Below are 21,018 nucleotides of genomic sequence, written 5' to 3'. Positions count from 1 at the left end.
TTTTACAAGGTTCAGAAACCCTTTCGAATAACCTACTCCTTGGAGCCACACCCAGAGAATAAAACCAATTAATAAAGAATCACAAGTACAAAATATTGACTTAAACAAAACAAGACTCTCTCTTGAGATTTGCCGCAACTTTGTTGTACTTCTCTTCACTAATCTGATTTTGATTGAAACGCTCAACCACTTGAACTCCTTCAATGGCCAATGAGTGCTTGCATCCTCCCGACGCAAGGCTTGTAAAAAATCTTCTCCCGAAGACTATAAAAGTTGTGTTCAAATTACAATGTGTATTCATTCATGAACGTGGTATAAACTCACCACAAAAACTAAACACTTATATTTTCTACAAGATCACGTGAATACTATGATCTTGAATACAAAGAAGGAACTCTCACAAATATTACAATACACTCACAAATTGTGCATCTAAGAGTTCACTTTTTCTTATTGCCTTTAGAGCCCTATTTATAGAGTCATTTTTTCGTGCTCATAAAGGCTGAGAAAGAATCCCCTAATAAAGGCAAGAATAATTGAAGATATTCTTGATTGATGAAGAGTTGCCTTTTTTAGAAGAAGCTGATCCGACAGATACGATTTTGGTGGAGACAGCTCAGACCTGTGCCGGATCAAAAACACGCTCAAAATAGAAAGAACAATTAATGACATTAAATATTAAGTTTCCTGAATTTCAATTCTTGAGCTGCAGGAAAATATACAATCAAATATTCCAGAAATGACTTTGGGTAAGTACTGAATATTTGCAAGATATAACTTCCTTTTATAATCAAATTGAGACAATATAAGAAAGCTAATATAATCCGAAATTCACAAAAAAGGAAAGTGAATTTCCGAAAATCACAATGAAGGGAAACAGAAATTGATCTTTTAATTAAAAAGATATTTCTATAAAATATGCCAATTTTAGGATTTACAATCTCCCCATTTTGTAATTTTATAGACACATCATATCTATTTTTAAAAGATCCCTACAAAACACAAGTAAGTGCTTAAAATCACAAGAGTCACAAAATGACTCCCCCTGCCAAAATGAACCAAAGCACAAGATAAATCTGTTAACAAAATCCAATAAGAAAGAGCTGGTCAATCAACATAATCGAAGTACCAGAAATAGAGTTACTCTCTCTCCCCCTTATTGTCTAAGAAAATGTCAAAGAACAAAGGAAACGAAACCAAAAGAAAGACACATCTAGTGTTCTTTTACATTTATCAAAAGAAAATAAAAATCGAGTGAAAGGAACTGTAACCATCATGGAGCAGGATAGGTGGATGCACTGATAATGGCCAACGAAGCAAGAATTTGGCGTTGAGTATCCTCCATGAGAGTGAATCGGTTAGAGAGACTTGCAATTCCTGTCTGGACAGAAGCGAGATCAGTCGGGACAGCAAGAGTGTCAATCACAACATTGCCAGAACCAGAACTAGCTAGATTAATGCCTTTGACCTTCCGAGCTATGGATGGAGCATGGTCATCTTTGACAGTGTAGGTAGGACCAACCAAAGGAGAAGTCAAGGACTCATGGGACTTCTTCAAAGGACGCTGAGAGTCCAAAAGTTTGTAAATAACTTGAGGAAACATCAAGTGTTGACCCTTGCATTTGGCACCACTCAAAGACATGATTTAATCAAACATAACAGCAGCAAGATCAATTACGACTCCAGTCCCAATTTTGAACAATAGAAAAGCCATGTCTTGAGTAATGGTAGAGGAATGAGTGGTAGGCATCCAATTAAACATTGCGAATTTGAAAAGAGCACCATAATAGTGAGTGAGATCCGAGACTCGTAGAGAGGTGCTTGGTTCCCACACCATAGCTTAACCAACCAACTCAGAAAACACTTGATCCTTTGCAAACTCAATAGAATCATCAATCTCAACAAGAATGAGATTGAGGGCTTTAGCAATTTCAGAAGGACCAAACTTATACCAATGTCCCCTAACATACACTTTATGAAACATAAAAGAAGACTGGTCTAATAACTCATCATTCAAATTTGCATAAAATTCTTTAACAACCCGAGGCACAAACCCATCAAACCCAGACAAAGATCGCAACCAACCCCTTTCCTCTAAAGTAAGTAAGACCCCAAAAACACGATGATGAGCAAAAAGGAAAATTACGCTTACTAATAAAGTGACGATGCTCATAAAATTGCATGTTCTTCTCATTATCATTAAAACAGAAAGTAAGAGAATGAGCTTTGAAAGAACTTGAGGTACGGACAGGAGCACCTTTTTGTTTAGGGAGTTTGGAAGATAATTCGGGAAATGCCAATGGTGTGGTGCCTTTTGGGTCAGATGCAACAAGAGAGGCTTCTGATGGGTCTTCTTTCAGATTCAGTCTCCTCTGCCAAATCATCAAGAGGAACATCAGGATTTGGCTCGGTCAAGGAAGGGTCCACCTCAGGTTGAGAGTCTTCCGTTTCAGGAGAAACATCCTCCGATGAGGTGCAAGGAGGTGGGTTGATTTTTTCCTTCAATTTAAATCGGGATAAGGGAGATGAATCAGAGATGGAGCTGGTACCTTTTGTTGAAGCCACTTTGGCCTTCTTGCCTTTCTTTGTTTCAGAAGCTTGGGTCTTGCGTTTGCCCTTTGCCTTGGGGGTCAAAACATCAGGAGATAACAACGATTCAGAGTCATGATCAGATGGATCAGACACAACTTTAGTGGAGATTGATTGGGAATGACTTGTGGCCAAGGCAGGTTTGGATTTTATTTGACCTTCGGAAGAGGCGAGTGGAACTGTCGAGGCTTGGATTGGCTGAACATCCAGGTTGGGAAAAGTAACTCCTTTACTTGAAGCTCCAAGAACGGTAGATCCTATAGGACTCGAAAGAGCAAGAATCTTCTTTCTTATTGTGGTTTTAGGTCGACGGCCTGTAGGAGGCGAGACAACAGGGATTGATGCTGGGACGGGAGGAGTGGCAGTGGGAACTGACTCAGGAACTGTCTCCTGCTGAGACTTCACAGATTTGGAAGATGAACCACGGCCTCGAGTCTTCATGGTTGCTAAGAATGAAACAAGTGAAACACACAAAGAAAAAATCCTGAACACTTTGGTTATATGTGAGAGAGACAAACAAGAAAACACTGAGTATGAAACAACCAAGGTGAATCCGAATATATAGAGTATTCGGTGCACAAATGAGGCAAGTTCAAAAATGGGTAACCGAATTTTATGTGATAAATGCCAAAATATCTCATTTTTAAAACAAATTCTTTCACACCTCAAAATTGGAAACTTTTTCAATATTTTAGAATATATTGAAATAAAACAAATAAATTGCATAAATTAATTTTTCAAACCTTTTTTTTTTTTAAGTACATGGTCCAAAACAGATTTTATTTTATCATTATTTTTTTTATTTTGTTAAAAAATTGCCGAAAATAGAATGTAAATTGCCATACCATATTTGTCCATGTAAATGCCAAGTCCTATTAAAAAGAAACAAGATAACCATATTTTTCACAAATTAGAGAAATGAGTTATAATTCTAATACTAAGTGACCATAATTCAAAAAATATACCAATCACAAAACATATTTGAATCAATTCATTATATGTATGAGTCTTACAACCATCTTACACAGTCTAGTCAACAGGCATGTGTGTGTGCATGTGTAATCAATTTGACGTTTCTTTTTGGCCTTTTTAAAGCCAGGGTCATTGCCCATATTTGGCGATTATAGCCTTTTTCAAATTGTAACCATAATGGAGGCTATAACTCTTATACTGATGGTATCCCTTTACAGTGGTAGAGTATCCTCCAATATAATTGCTAATTACCTGGTACCAACTTACTCAGTGTCGGCTTTCACACGTCAGTATAGGTGGCTCTTTTCTAAAATGGAGCCTGAAAAAGAAACTGGATTAAGGAATGCTCATACAAACATAATGATTTGATCAAATATAAATTGGATGATCTATAATTTTTCAAATATGGTTTTTTTCTTCAAACAAAGTATAAGACTTATAACGATCATTTTCTAAAATACAAAAAATATGCTCATCAAATTTCTTCCAAACAGGACAAGAGATTTACACAAACACATATGCAAGGCAAGATAATCAATTTATTGGAAATTTCAAATAAAACAAACCCCAAGGACTTCATGAGGGAATCAAATCTGACCGTGTCTAAAGCTTTAGTAAAAATATCTGCAATTTGTTTGTTAGTCTCAACATATTCTAAAATCAATGTTTTGTTTTCAATAAGTTCCCTAATAAAATGATGACGAATGTCAATATGTTTGGTGCGAGAGTGCTGAACATGTTTTTTGGAGGTATTAATAGCACTTGTATTATCACAAAAAATGGTTAAAGTTTTAATATCAAACACATAGTCTGCCAACATTTGTTTCATCCACAAAAGTTGAGTACAACAGCTTCCAGCAGCAATGTACTCAACTTCAACTGTTGACAAGGAGATGGAGTTTTGTTTTTTACTATGCCAGGAGACCAAATTGTTTCCTAAGTAAAAACAACCACCACTTGTGCTTTTGCGATCATCAGTGTTTCCTGCCCAATCTACATTACTATAACACACAAGGTTAGAATTTGTTTATTTGGAGTACCAAATGCCTAAATCAAGAGTATTATTGATGTAACGAATAATTCTTTTTACAGTAGTTACATGAGACTCCATGGGGTTCCCTTGGAAATGAGCACATACTCCAACACTGTAACTGATGTCAGGGCGACTTGCTGTTAAGTATAGGAGACTCCCAATCATACTCCTGTAAAGAGTTGGATCAACTTTCTTCCCATTCTCATCTTTAGATAATTTGACCATAGTACCCATTGGAGTTTTAGCAGGTATAGATGCATCGAGTCCAAATCTTTTCACTAGACTTCTTGCATACTTGCTTTGTGAAATGAAAATTTCCTCATCTGACTGCTTCACTTGAAGTCCTAAGAAAAAATTGAGTTCTCCTACCATGCTCATCTCAAAATCTTCATGCATTTATTTCACAAATTCCTGCACTAGAGAATCATTAGTAGAACCCAACACTATATCATTAACATAGATTTGTGCTATCATAATATTTTCATCAACATTTTTGATAAATAGTGTTTTGTCTACTCCCCCTCTCTTGTACCCCTTTGAGACCAAAAAATGAGTTAGTCTCTCATACCAAGCCCGTGGGGCTTGTTTCAGCCCATACAAAGCTTTTTGCAATTTAAAAACATGATTTGGGTTGTTCCACATAAGCTTCTTCATTCAAAAAACCATTTAAAAATGCGGATTTTACATCCATTTGGAACAATTTAAAACCAAGAACACATGAAATAACTAGTAATAATCTTATGGATTCAAGTCTTGCAACAGGGGCAAAGGTCTCATCAAAATCAATTCCTTCAACTTGAGTGTACCCCTGTGCAACTAGTCTAGCTTTATTTCTTATTATGGTCCCAAATTCATTAGTTTTATTTTTAAATATCCACTTTGTACCTATAACATTAGTATGACTCGGTTTAGGGACAAGGATCCATACCTCATTCCTTGTGAATTGATCTAGCTCTTCTTGCATAGCATTGATCCATGATTTATCATTTAAGGCTTCCTTCACATTTCTTGGTTCCAAAGTAGAAGTAAAACAAACAAATTGAACCAAATTTACATACCTCTTTCGAGTGATCATACTCTCTTCCAGATCTCCCAAAATAAGATCAGAAGGGTGATTCTTTTTTACTCTGGTTGATGGTTCTCTTTGAACAGAGTCAGAGGAAATAACTGGATTTTCCTTCTTTGTTTGCCCAGTTGTTGTTTCGACAGAATCATCATTTGATACATCAGCAGTGGCTGTTGTCGCCTCCGAAGGTTGTGCTGTCAGATCTGCCATTTCTTTTTGAACATCATTGAGCCTGTCAATTTCCTCCTCATGGGAGTACTTAGAAAAATCTTTTATATCATCTACAACCACATTAGCTGATTCCATAATAGTTTGGGTTCTCATGTTATAAACACGATAAACCCTACTATTGGTGGAATATCCAAGAAAAATTCCCACATCGCTTTTGGCATCTAATTTGCCCAGATTCTCACGATCTCTAAGAATATAACACAGACACCACTACAACAAAATAGATGTTTTATGACTTTAATTGGGAGACATTGGAAGTCTACAATGTCTCCCACTTAGTGAGACGTTGTTGCTAGGGTCATTGTAGGTATATATCCCACGTCTCCCATTGGGAGACGTGCCTCACTTCCCACGTCTTCCACTGGGAGAGGTGGAAAGTCAAACGTTGACTTTCCACCTCTCCCATTGGGAGACGTGGGAAGTGACTCACCTCTCCCAATGGGAGACGTGGGAAGTCCCTAGGAGACATCCCACGTCTCCCATTGGAAGAGGTGAGCCACTTCCCACGTCTCCCAATGGGAGACATTGAAAGTCTCCCACCTCTCCCAATGGGAGACATTGAAAGTCTCTCACATTTAAAAAAAATAAATTAAATAAATTTATAATTAATATTATTTTTAATTTGATTTAATAATTAATTAAATTGAAATAATATTAATTTAAATTGAAATTATTTTAATCTAAATTTAAATTAATTTAATAATCAATTAAATTGAAAGAAAAAAATATATTTGTTAGATATATACAAGAAATACAATATTTGTTAGAAATATTCAAAATGAGCAAATATTGCATTGTGTATGAAGAAAGAGTTAAAAAAATTAAAAAAAAAACGTATCAACGAGGTCGGTAATTTTGGATTATCGGCAACTTTGGATTATCGGCAACATATATGTCGCCCATTCTTGTCGCAACTCATCAATTTGTGCCTCTGTATATGATGTGCTTGTTAGCTGCAAGAAATATAAAGTAAAATATATTAATTAATTATTTGATTACATTTATAGTTTCAAAAATAATTTGTAAATTTTAATTAATAATACCGTTCTCAAGTAATGCCCAGGACTCGCATGTTCAATCAAATCCTTCAACATCCTCATTAAGTAGTATCCACATGCCACATTGTCCGGTTGGTGTGGACACTAATTATTTAAAAATATGAGTAATTTATTATTAAATTGAAACTTTTTAAAAAATGCATACATATTATTCTACTTAATTATTATAAATGTTCAAAAATTTCTGCTAAATTTACTTACCTGAGGTTGCTTAATGCGTAGAGTATCAGGGATCTCGACATCAGGAAGATTCATAGAGAAAAAAAGATTGAAAGCGCTGACGATCACTGATACAATCTCCTCACGGTTATTTAGCTCTGAATTCACCGGATCACAACAATAAACATGATATGCATATGGTGCCAAAATAAGCAACATCCAATGTTCACTGTATAAGAAAAACAAAAAAATTATAGCTCAAATGTTAAACAAAGAAATTATTGATATGGGTCGGAAAAATGACAAGTTTTTAAACTTACCCATGGTTCCAAGGGACAAGCATAACTTGTTCTTTTGATTTTACGTCATTGCAACGTCTGAACAGATTCTGAACACGATCGTCGAATGAACTCCCTTGAGTGGCGACGATATTAGGATTGACAAATAAAAACTTATTTTGGCGACCTTGTTGTACCACATATCTGTAAATGAACCTAATACAAAAATATGAAAAATTGTTATATGAATGAATAAATCAAATTAGAAAATTAAATGAACAAACTTATTTGTGAGATATATACCTCATGTAGCTGACGAGTACTGCTTGTCCAATCTTCTCCTTTCGAGCAAACTGAAGTATGTCATCCTTAAATATATAACAGTGAGACATATCCTGATCAAAAACTTCAGACTCTATGCCTAGATTGACACACTCGCCATCATCCCAATGAGATACGATATTCTGTAATCGTTCCAATGGAGTGTGGGCCAATTGTGTTGGAGGAGTTTGTTGTCGTCTTCTTTCTTGAGGTTGTTGTGTTGATGGAGCTCTTGGTCATTGTGATTTGGTCCTACTTGTAGAGGGAGTCTGTATACAATTATATCAACAATTAAAAAAATTACAAACAAATATAGAATTGTAAAGATAATTATGTAAAAACATGGCATCACCTCATGAGTTTCATCTTCAGATATAATGACAAAATCCTTAGGCCACGCTATTGGCGTCCCAATGGCCTAAGCAACTATGTACATGTCCAAATCAGGATATGCAAAAGGGAGAGGACAGGTTGGCTTAAGAACACTCGTAATCATAACTTGGAAGTTGTTGCCTGCCTCTCTTTCAATGAGTGTACCTGATGCAACAATGTTTGAAACCGAACCAATTGCTAATTGGCATGCTCAGCCCTGCATAAGAAACACATTATATACAAATAATCATGTTGAAGCAGTAAAGAAATTTATTTGGTTTCAGAATATTCAAGAAAGTTTAATTACCTCTTGCAAAAGCGGTTGTAGTGCAACAATGTGGTGTTCTGCTTGAGGCACTACTGGGTCTGGAGTATAGTAGGACGCTTGCGCTGGTGGCACTGGTGGGTCGGGCACATAGTATGATGATGGCGCTGGTGGGACTCCAACGTTAGATCCTGACCCGCTCTGTTGGGCCAATAATTTTCTCAAGAGCTCATCTTGTTGCTGAAGGCGCTCTTCTAGGCGTTGTGCTTGTTGACGATGCTCTTCTTCTTGTTTTCGAAATCTTTCTTCAAATTCCTTTCTAATGTCGTCATTCGAAGAAGAGGCTTTTGATTTATTTTTCGTTGAGGTAGGTGTTGGAGTATTCCAGTATACTGAGCGGGACACACCGTTTCCTCCAGCCCTAACACGTCCTCGAGGCTCAGGAGTGCCCAACGCCCTCGTCAGCACATCATCAGGGCCATCAGGTGCCCATTTACCCTCAGCTTGGAGTTGCCGGTAATGATCCTGTGAAACAATATTCACAGAAAGTTATATATATATAAGCTAATAATTTGACATATCAACATTATTAAATATGAGCACTTACAATATTTTTTTGAATCTCAGAGGCCTCTCCAATTAGCTCTCCTTTTGCATTCCGACGACCCATGCTCCATAAGTCTGCCCTATCAAGTTCAGTCAGACTTTTCCCACTTTGTACCATTAACATCTCTTCAATACGCACATAGCCTCCTCTAGAGAGGTTGTGATTGTATTTATTCAGTGCTCGATAATTTTGCATCTCCTCTCTCTTTCTTTGCCACTCGGGAGTTAATCTTGAGTTCACAAACGTTAACCATTCATCCGGAGTTATGACATTCTCAAATCCAAATGGCAAAGCTGGCGGGAACTCATTTGGATATTTTTTCAAAGCGTAAACGTGTACCCTAGTAAGATTAGTCTTCCAATTTCGGAAGTACTTTCCCGCATCCTTCAACATCTGTTGCTTTTGTTTGGGGTCCAAATCATAAGTTTTCTGCAAGTTTGAAAGTAATAAGAAGCATATTATCAAAATAATATATATTTTAAAAAATTAAATGAAATATAATTAATAAAAATATACCTTCATTGTGTCCCATATTTTATTTTTATCCACCACACTAACATCTTTCCAACTGTTAATGTTGATGGACACAGTTGCTCGAACAACTGATCCAAGCTGTGATGAAACATTACTTCTAGATCCACCCACTAGTTGACCATACTCATTGTATTCAACAGGAGTAAGATGTCCTTCACTCCTTTTTTTGGTGTTTCTAGACATCCATGTACGTCCTCTCACAGATTTATTTTCTTGCTCCACTGACTGAGAATTAGGGCGTTGCTCTCCCTCATCAGAACTACCACCAAAAGGATCAGCCTCCATCTGTGAAACATAAATATCATTATTATAACAATTTTGGACACTCATAATCAAAAGATGAAACACATTGTGATAACAACTAAGAATTTCACATATCATAAACATATGAAACCTATTAAATGGTACCTCAAGACCCATTATCATCAACCCACAATCCTTCACCATTTTCACGGAAACAAATACAATCATCATCAACTTCGTCATTATCTTCTATTGCGGTGAATGTGACAAGTTCTTCTTCGAGAGGTATATCATGTAAATCACCATCTTTAATGTTCCATTCTCTTGTTTGCGTTGGAAGAACAATTGACCATTGGTTGTCTGAAGGATCATTCACATAAAATACTTGTTTCGCTTGTGAAGCTAATATAAATCGATCAGATTTGTGCCCAATTCGATTTAGATTAACTAATGTGAAACCAAAATCTTCATATATTATGCCGCTGTCACTTTTCACCCAATCACAAAAGATAACAGGTACTCGAGTTGTGATATAATCTAACTCCAAAATTTCATTAACTACTCCATAAAAAGTCATATCACATTCCACTGGATTTTTATCTTTTGCACTAGAGACTTGCACAGTTTTAGTAACAAGGCTAACACCACTGTTTTGTGTGTTTCTGTTGTTATCGCGCTCCCTAGTGTTAAATAGAGTACCGTTAATCATGTATGATGAAAACTTGATGACATTAACTGAAGGTCCTCGAGAAATCCACTTAACAATGTCTGAAACCTTATTTGATGTGTTTTGTAATTCTGACACAACCTATCAAATCAACATACCAAAAACAACCAAAAATGTCATCTTGTAATTAAGTACTAATTAATGACAACTTTCAATAATCAACACAATTTACCTTTTGTTCTATCCAACTACTAAAAGTTCGATAATGTTCGTCTTGTAACCATTTTGAGTTCCTTGAATTGGATGGAAATTTGGTCTTTATCCAATTAAAATGTTCCCTTCAATTATAAATATGTTGTTAAACAATTGAATATACGAAATTACACAACTTAAACTTAATGTATTATATGAATATAACTCACTCGATATAAGGTTGAATTTCATTTATATTCTGCAACACAAGACGATGCGCTTCATCTAGAAGATCTCGACTTACTGTGCATACAACGCTACCACGACGACTCTGAATCTCAACATTTTCAACATCATTTAACCCAATTTTCTGTACACCAGTCATGTATTCAGAACAAAATTCAACTGCCTCTTCTGCAATATAACATTCGACGATGCATCCTTCCGGCCGACTTCTATTCCTAACACACCCCTTAAGAATCTTCATATATCGCTCAAATGGATACATCCATCTTAAATAAACTGGACCACAATATCTTAGTTCTCTAACCAAGTGAACTGTCAAATGGATCATTATATCAAAAAATGCCGGCGGGAAATATTTCTCCAACTCACACAATACCTCAACAATTTCATCTCTTAACTTAGGTAACTTTAGCTGATCAATCACCTTACAACACAGTGACTTGAAAAACAAGCATAACCTTGTGATTACATCTCGAACTCTCCTAGCCAACACAGATCGAATGGCCACTGGTAGCAAATGTTGCATTAGAATATGACAATCGTGAGATTTCATGCCAGTCAGAATACAACTTTTCATGTCTACCAATGACCTTATATTTGAGGAATATCCGTCTGGAACTTTTATATTAAACAAACATCTGCAAATTTCCATTCTTTCCTCTTTAGTAAGAGTGTAAGCTGCAGGAGGTAAATATGTTCGTCTCTTATCTGGTTTTGGAGTCAATTCATCCCTTATACCCATTGCAACCAAGTCTTGTCTAGCCTTAATTCCATCCTTAGTTTTCCCAGGAATATTCAACAAAGTGCCAATCAAACTATCACATACATTTTTCTCTATGTGCATAACATCTAAATTATGACGTATAAGTAAGAAAGGCCAATATTCAAGTTCGAAGAAAACAGATTTCTTTTTATAACACCCTTTTGGCTCCTCCACAACCTTGGCCTTGCGACTACGTTTCATCTTTGTAGGTGTACGAACTTTGGGCTTCCCTAACTTGAACACAATTTTAGACATCTTCTCAAGTACTTGGATCCCATTCAATGGCTCAGGAGCCTCTTCAAACTCTTGTTTACCATTGAATGCATTCTTCCAAGTCCGAAGTTTATGCGTATTAGGCAAGAACTTCCTATGTCCCATATAACATATTTTCTGAGAGTGTTTCAAGTATTCAGAACATGTTTTTTCTTGACAAACGGGACAAGCTTTATATCCTTTCACACTAAACCCAGATAAATTTCCATAAGCAGGAAAGTCATTAATTGTCCACAATAAGACCGCTCTAAGATTAAATTCTTCCTGCCTATACGCATCATAAACCTTAACCCCTTCATCCCACAAAGTTTTCAAGTCATCTATAAGAGGAGCTAGATAGACGTCAATATCATTACCAGGTTGTTTAGGTCCTGATATCAACAAGGTCAAAATCGTAAACTTTCTCTTCATACACAACCATGGGGGTAGATTGTAAATAACAAGCATAACAGGCCAACAACTATACTTACTGCTAAGGGATGCGTGTGGATTAAACCCGTCAGTCGAAAGACCTAGACGAATATTACGAGATTCATTTCCAAAAGAAGGCCACTCAAATCAACTCTCTTCCAAGCAAGGGTGTCAGCTGGATGTCTTAATTTACCATCCTTTATTCTTTCATTAGCATGCCACGACAAACTTTTAGTATGTTCGGCATTTCTAAACAATCGGATGAAACGAGGAATTGGCGGAAGGTACCACAAAACTTTGGCAGGTACTCCTTCCTTGACATCGTCACCATTTCTTTTCTTTTGCCATCGTGACTCACCACAAGTAGGACACGATTTTGCGTCTACAAAACTATTTCGATACAATATGCAATCATTAGGACATGCATGAATTTTTTCGTACTGCATGCCTAATGAGCATAACGTCTTCTTTGCCTCATAAAATGAAATTGGAATTTCATTAACTTCAGGCAATAACTCCTTCAAGAAACCAAATAACTCAGTAATGCTTTTATCACTCCAGCCATGTTTAGCTTTTAGATTGTACAACCTAAGAAGCGCAGATAATTTTGTAAATCTTGTACAACCAAGGTAAATTGGTTTCTCGGCATCATTAAGGAGTGTCTCAAACTTATTTGGGTCTACTCCTGATCCATAATGTGCGTCGTCAGTCATTTCATCTAATGGATCCCAGTTCTCCTCCACTATATTCCTCCTCACTCCTTTTGGTCTACTTGGCAGAGTTGGAGCAATCGGAGCTATCTCCCCATGGTAATACCAAATTGTGTAACTCTTGTCGATCCCATTGAAATATAAGTGTTCTTTAATCTTCTTAAGATCCATCTTTTTAACATTTCCACACTTAAGACATGGAAAATAAGTAAAATTTGGGTCTTTCACATTTTTCGAACAAAACCTTAAGAACAAATCGACCCCGTTCCTATATTCCGCAGATAACCTATTCGCTGACATCCACTGTTTATCCATATATTCTCCTATGTCTATGGAAAAGAAAAGAAACAACACTAAATAAGCACGTGATAAAGTTGTATGTCTATATAAAACTAATTTTTTATTATCCTAGATAAAATCGGGCAGCATTTCCCCTATAATAGTGACCTAACCATCTGCATGTGAATATCAAAACAAACAATTCAAACAACATACAATAAGTTTCTTCCTTATAGAATGTCTATATAAAACTAATTGTTTATTATCCTAGATAAAACCGGGCAGCATTTCCCCTATAATAGTGACCTAACCATCTGCATGTGAATAGCAAAACAAACAATTCAAACAACATACAATAAGTTTCTTCCTTATAGCTCCGCAGCACACAGTCAAATTTATCAGAACCTACTTCACTAATACACACAAGTTCTCAACCTTCCGTTATCACCGCAGCACACAATTTTAATCTCAGAACCTACTTCACTATGGATGAATATTTAAGATATTCAAACTCCTCTAACATTTGTTTAATAATATTAAAAGTAGAAGTAAGAGAATATATATGTACCTCTTGCAATCTTTAATCCAAAAGCTAGCAAAGTTACTTCACTTAGTAATCAAATTCGCTATTAAATCCACAAACCAATAAAATTAAATTAATAAATAATAAATAAAACATCACTAAATATCTAGCAATATATAACGTATTATTGTAATTTTAGAAACTTAATTACCTCAAATGTGTGATTGATATTGGAATTTTGATGCAAAATACTCTCTAAAATCACAACCTATGAAATTAAATTAATTAATATGTTAAACATTACTAAACAAATATCACTAAATATATAATAATAGTAAATGATATTGGTAAACAAATAAAAAAAATCCGAATGTGCCACTAATTATAACCTCAACAAAAAATCAATATAAAATTTCATAACCTAAAAACTTAATAATAAACAAAAACATAAAAATTTTCATATATTTCTATTTTATAAATTATTTAATAAATTTATTTTAACATAACTATATATATAACAAAATAGTTACAATTTAAAAAAAAAAATTCAAATATACAAAAATATATCTAAATTTTGAAATAAAAAATGATAAAAATTTAAAAAAATCATGAATATATATACTCTAATTAAATATATACAATGTGATAGGTTAAATTAAAAAAAAAAACTAAAAAATTATAAATCCCTAAAAACTTCCATGGAAAAACCACAAAAACATACAATGTATATAAAAAAAATGCATAAAAATGTAAAACTAACACAAAATCATGTATATTACTCATCCTAATGCAAAACCTATGATTTATTTGCAAAATAATTAACTAAAAATCAATAAAATAAAATAAAAACATACCTTAGAACCCTAAAAAAACGCAGCCCCAATTCTCTCCTCTGGTTTGCATGCTCTCGGGTTGGTGATGATATATGAGGAAGACAAGCATTTTTGGTCATATATGAAGGGAGCACATCCAACGTCTCCCACTGGGACACGTGGGACACTGTAGAGTCCAAGAACTTTACTTAGCTAATTGTTTAGTAGTATTATAGTATGTTTAGTGTTATCATTGTTACTTTGGATTTTTGGTTCAGACCGGGAGTTATTTGGACACTCATAGTAGTACTTATAGATTTTCTAAGTTTAACCTATAGTTTAAGAATATTAAGTATAACCTAAGGTTTGATTAATGTGTCTGATATTAAGGATTATATTATTATATTATAAGGTTTAGACATCAACCAATAGGATTTTAAGCACATGTTTTGAATGGTAATTAAGGATTAAGTATTTTTGAGGATTAAATTAAATAAGGGTAAAAGTTTGAATGTATAGGGTCAGTCAGGAGCTTTGAGCACGTTGAGGGCTTAGTCAAGGCTGTTTACTCCATTCAAACTCAGCTAAAAATGTGTAAATTCGTGTTTAAATATTCAGCGTATGCCGATATATCGCAGCTATAGGGGGCGATATGTCGCAGCACGTAGATACGGAAAACACGAATCGATGCACGGTCGCCTCGGGAACAAAGGTCCAGGCGATATATCGCCTATAGGGGGCGATATATCGCCTCCACCAGCATGAATTCAAATACATTTGAATTCTTTTCCCTTCAGCCATTCAAACTCCTTCAACAGTCCAGCATCTTCTGAACGAGTCTTCAGCCTCTGCTGAACGATTATTCAAATGATTTTCACTTAAAAAGCCATTATTTTTATTCAAGTAAAATCAAGATATTTTCATTCCCAAACTCTATAAATAGGACCTAGTACCCAGCCATTATTCACCATTTGCTCTAAGTTCAGAGGCTGCTAGTGTTAAGTGAGTGTGAGAGTGTAAACACTTGGTTTGGGGAAAAAAAACTATAAGCTTAAACATCATAAGCTTATTAAACACTTTGGGAAGTGAGTGCTATAGTATTTCGGTGGATGTTAGATTGATCTTGCAATCTTTGAGGTAAACCCAAAACTCTAGTTCTTTTCTGTATTTTTATGTTATTTCCTTTCTCAAAACCTTCTACTCAGTCCCCTAACCTTATTCTTATTTTGGTTAGGGAATCCAAGCTTTTAAGCATATAAGTCGGTAAGTATGTTTTCTATGGTTTAGTCTTTCCATCTCTTTCATTTCATCTCCTTTCTTTAGACTTACTCTTTCTTATGGTTTTAGGAGTGTTCCAACAATCCCAACTCAGTCCATAATCTCGGTAACTTTGGTAAGGAAATAGGCTAGAATCAACATGTTATGTGCTTATGTTATCTATATGTTTTATGTTATTAAAAGTGTTATGATATGTATATGTGTATGTTTGTAGGCTTGGGCATATGACCCATATGACTAACAAGACCCCAAATGGGTTATGGGCATATGACCTACTTAGCTAGTAGGACCCCACTAATCCCATGGGCATATGCTTGTTTAGTCTATGGGACCCCAAGTAATAATGGCCATTATAATAAGTGTATGTTATATGTGTTATGTTAAGTCTTTATGTTTTCTTATGAAATTATGTATGTGACTTTGTGTTAGATTTTCCTTACTGGGCATTAGGCTCACTCCTTTCTGTTTATGTGCAGGAAAATAAGTTTAGAGGCAGAAAGATTCGTGACGCTTGGAGAATGTGTATCGATGATGAATGGAGTCAAGGGGCCGAGCGTTATTCGATTCGAGGATATAGTCTCCTTTTATGTTTTTATGGTTTTTATGTGTATTTTTCCGCATTTTTATGTAATGTCTTTTATTTTAAATCTTGTTTTGTTTTAAAGACAATGGGATCCCAAAATCCTTCTTAGTATTCTGTTTATTTGTAAATAACTCTTATTTTCAAGTTACTCAATAAATTATGGTATTTTCGTAAAAATGTAAGTTTTATGTATAGTTTCGATAATGGTCCAATTAGTCTAGATTAGTGGGTCATTACAGACACGTGGCACGTCTCCCAGTGGGAGACGTTGGATGTACCCATAAACACTACCCAGCCTATTTCCAACGTCTTCCACCATTTTCAATGTCTTCCAATTGTAGCCATTAATATTAACTTTCAATGTCTTACACCATTAGACATTTAAAACCCCTGATAAGTTTTAATGTCTTACATCAATGGTGTAAGACATTGTAGGGAGTCATTGTATATCAAATTTGTTGTAGTGCACCCAAATACATGAAAATAATTGACATTGGGTTTTCTACCTTTCCAAATTTCATAAGGAGTTTTATTTGTACCTAGATGTAGAAAAACACGGTTAATTGTGTCACAAGCTGTATTAATTACTTCAGCCCACAATTTCTGTAACGTCCCTAAGGTAGGGTACGTCTGCCACATACTCGTAATTCTAGGGTTTACGAGTATGTAAGGCACTTGACCAAAAGAATTAAATAAAATGATACGAAGAAATACAGAAAAATTTAAAACTTTTATATAAACTTATTAGAAGAAATTATTACACGTATGAATACTTTTAAATTTAAGGCAGCCATATGAAAACTCTAAACCATTATTGCATTGCTACTGAGTCCGTGCTCCACAAGTTGCTCAACAGCTAAAGCCACACCTGGAAAAATGTTGGAAAATAACATAATGAGCTAACGCTCAGTAAGCAAATCTCATGCATACACATACACATGAATGTCGTGAGTTTGTAGTGCACATATACTAATATGCTGACTTATATACTTATGCATTTCATTTATTGCTCATGCACTTTCAAACTTTACTTTTATGCTCTTTCTTTTAGTTTCACATTTTTATGGGCCCAATATCACTTGTGCACACTGTTCGATTCAGCCAATGCCTGCAGGGCTTGTTACACATATCATATAGAATCCCATGGGTTCTCCTCCGGCTAGCCATCATCTCAGCTAGGCTCATCATAACACTCATTTCATCGTTGCCATAGCTGCCATACTTATTACACATATGGAGGAGAAAGACGGAAACATGGCAAACATATCTGAATGGTCAACTCTGACCTAGCCCACACTAGTGGGCAGCCACTATAAGTCTTATAGACTTCCGTCTTCTTTACTGAACTTACTTGATTGCTTCATCAAAACAGTGGCACCCTTTTTAAACATCTTATTATCACTTTGCTTAAGCCTTGTGTCATTAAAATGTTTAACTTTACATAATACTTTTCAAGACATTTCATAACTTTTCTTATATTCATATGCATGGTCTTATATCACATAATAATGTATCACATAACTGTACATGCCATGCATACATGCTGATGCTGAAATGCCAATGTTCGTGTTCATGACTCATGTTGATGGTATTCAATCAAGGCATTGTATCACATCTCATATAACTCAAAACATCTTTAGTCATAATACATGAAGCTTTGGGTTGGTGGCGTTGTTATACCTTAACGTAGAGCTATGGCTCAGGTCTAAGGTTTCCAGCCTAAAAACTTAAACGCTTCATATATCATGACATATAACAAATCATGAACATAGAGTAATCCACATATCCATCAACATAAGAACACATACTTGCACATAATTCATATCATTCTTAACCAAATAAGACATCTTTCACATATCACAGAATTCATCAATTACATATCACACAACACCCTTATGGTGTTCATATAACCATTCTTCACATACTTATCATATGCATCATCATCATACCATACTTAACTCATCAGATGTACACAATCAATGTAGTCATGCATCTTACACTTAAGCACAAAAGGTGAGATTTACTTACCTTAGGTCCTTAGCTTATTTTAAAATTCCTCACCAAGAGTCAATCAATCAAATCCATACAAATCCTATTCAAGGCACATCATTTATTAAATTCTATCAAAATCATAAATATACACTATTGATAGTGTATATTAATAATACCAGAAACTATATAAATGATAATAATAAATTATTATCAACGTAATGCAAATAACTCTTCATATAAAACCATGCTTTAAACCTTGCTCATAAGATAATGTACCCTTATGATAATAATAATAATAATAATCCCAACAAAAGTAATAATTATCGTCTATAATTAAACTTATTTCGATATTAATAACAAAATACTTCAATAGCAATACGTATATGGATGTATATATTCAAATAGTCATTTTATAAAAGAAATCATATTTTTAACATAAAGTTGTAATAATCAATATAATGATAATAATATAAATATAAATATTTATATTATTATTAATTAGTCATAATATCAATTCCAGTGATATAATAAATATACTTTCTCCAAACTTCACTGGTCTTACAAATATCAATAACTGTAGGAAACTAATATTTGATATTATTTTAATATTCAAATATTAATATACAATAATAATGGTTAGATAATAGGTTTACTATAAATCATACTTTTCATATATATATATATATATATGAATCTGTATTCTTGATTTACTTAACAAAATAATAACAATAATAATTAAAATTACTTAATCATAATAATTTCCATATGAATATAAAATCAATTAAATATGTATTTTTATACTTTATTTAATATCTAATATTTTCTAGAAAATTAGACAGCACAACGGCTATAAAGTGGACAATTCCAAAATCAAAACCTGTATCAAAAATATATATAATCCCAGACAGCCAGTAAATTACAGAAAATATTCCATATATCAATAATATATAATTATATACCATAAATACACATAATAACAATTACTCTAATCAATCACAATTAAATCACAATATATAGGTTAAAGAAATTATACCAAAATGATCGGGTTCCACAATAAGTCAAACGATGATTTTATGAGACTCAAAACGTACTTCGGAACCTCGAACACTAAGTTTCGACCGTCGGTCTACGGTGGATCGCGGTGGCTCGTGGTGGGCCCACCACCCAACTATGGTAGATGTAGGAACAAGTTATTGGGTTTTGAAGCCCACAACACGAGGAGCACGATGGTGGTGACGGATCGGCAAACGGATGCCCGAGGTGGCCGAATCGCAACTTTGAAGTCGCGGGGTGGCCGAACTTAAATCGAGTGGTTGAGGCGTTTAATCGGCGAGTGAGCTCTAGATTCCCGCGTGGGTCGATAGTTCGGAGGCCTCTGAATCCAACGGTCCGGCGCGTGGCTAAAAATGGTGGCCGGAAAGTACTCCTGCGTCGTCGGCAACAGTAATACGCAGAGGAGAGAGAGAGAGAGAGAGAGAGAGAGAGAGAGTTTCTGAGGAGAGAGAGAGAGTTTCTGAGGAGAGAGAGAGAGGGGCTCGGGTAAAATGAAAGGCTGAAGCCTTTTATTTTATTTTATTTTATTTATTTATTTATTTATTTTTAAAAATTACACTTGGACCCAAAATACTAAAATTCTTTTCAAATAAGCCCTTTAGCCAAACTTTCTTAATTTTATAAAAATCCCCAATTAAAATTATATGACATTTGGGTCCAATACTTGACTACTCAAGTTTCTCTTTCTTTAATCTCATTAAAAACATAAAATCATATTTTAAACACTATTTTTCCATTACTATTTTTTTAATTTGTAAAGTTGTACATTTTATGTATTAAAACTTTGATTTATAATAAATAAATGTATTATGAAAATGTTGGATATTACAATTTCTTTGTAAGTTTTTTGCTATCTAGCATAACTCTGGCCATTTCCTGCAAAGTATAATTTTTCCATTCCACTATCCCATTTTGTTAAGGGGTTTTGGGAGCAGAAAATTCATGCAAAATTCCAAAAGATTTACAATATTCATCATAAACAGTATTTTCAAACTCTTTACCATGATCACTTCGTATTCTTACAATCTTTCCAATGTTACAATTTTTTTCAACTCTAAGTCTTGTACATAGTGTTTGAAAAGCTTCAAATGTATCTGATTTTTCTCTTAAGAAATCTACCCAAGTAAATCTAGAAAAATCATCCACACATACAAAAATGTTTCTCTTACCATTAATACTTTCAACTTGTATAGGACCTATGAGATCCATATGTAATAATTCTAACACATTTGAAGTATTAATATCAGAAAATGCTTTATGGGAAATTTTCAACTGTTTTCCCAATTGACATGATTCACACTTACCAAGCGATTCTTTACCCAACTTGGGCATACCACGGATGAGACCTGCATTAGCAATCTTTTTCAAGTTTTTGAAATTTATATGTCCAAGTTTTTCATGCCACAAGTCAGTAATATTAAAACTTGATGAAGACGCATGACATGTGAATTTGTTGTGAGTGTGTAACAATTATCCAAAGAACGAGAACCTTTGAGAACAATGTCACC

At 34.6% G+C, this 21,018-nt stretch overlaps 1 protein-coding gene and 1 long non-coding RNA gene across 2 annotated transcripts; both read right to left on the bottom strand.

Moving 5' to 3' along the window:
- Window positions 1-8,290: 8,290 nt before the first annotated feature.
- On the bottom strand, window positions 8,291-10,128 carry LOC133800392 (uncharacterized). Its single transcript, XM_062238349.1, has 4 exons — window positions 9,894-10,128; window positions 9,468-9,770; window positions 9,285-9,380; window positions 8,291-8,296 (listed from the first exon to the last, which is right to left on the bottom strand). The coding sequence occupies exons 1-4, from the start codon at window positions 9,969-9,971 to the stop codon at window positions 8,291-8,293; spliced, it is 483 nt and encodes a 160-aa protein (XP_062094333.1). The 5' UTR covers window positions 9,972-10,128.
- Window positions 10,129-17,176: 7,048 nt separating this feature from the next.
- On the bottom strand, window positions 17,177-20,238 carry LOC133802584 (uncharacterized). Its single transcript, XR_009877395.1, has 3 exons — window positions 19,491-20,238; window positions 18,494-18,557; window positions 17,177-17,333 (listed from the first exon to the last, which is right to left on the bottom strand). It is a non-coding gene; the product is annotated as an uncharacterized LOC133802584 (long non-coding RNA).
- Between the last annotated feature and the right edge of the window lie 780 nt (window positions 20,239-21,018).

Source organism: Humulus lupulus, chromosome 9 (assembly GCF_963169125.1).
Source record: "Humulus lupulus chromosome 9, drHumLupu1.1, whole genome shotgun sequence".
Taxonomy (NCBI): Eukaryota; Viridiplantae; Streptophyta; class Magnoliopsida; order Rosales; family Cannabaceae; genus Humulus; species Humulus lupulus.
The sequence above is the reverse complement of the archived record's forward strand: the minus strand, read 5'-3'. Positions and strand labels throughout refer to the sequence as shown.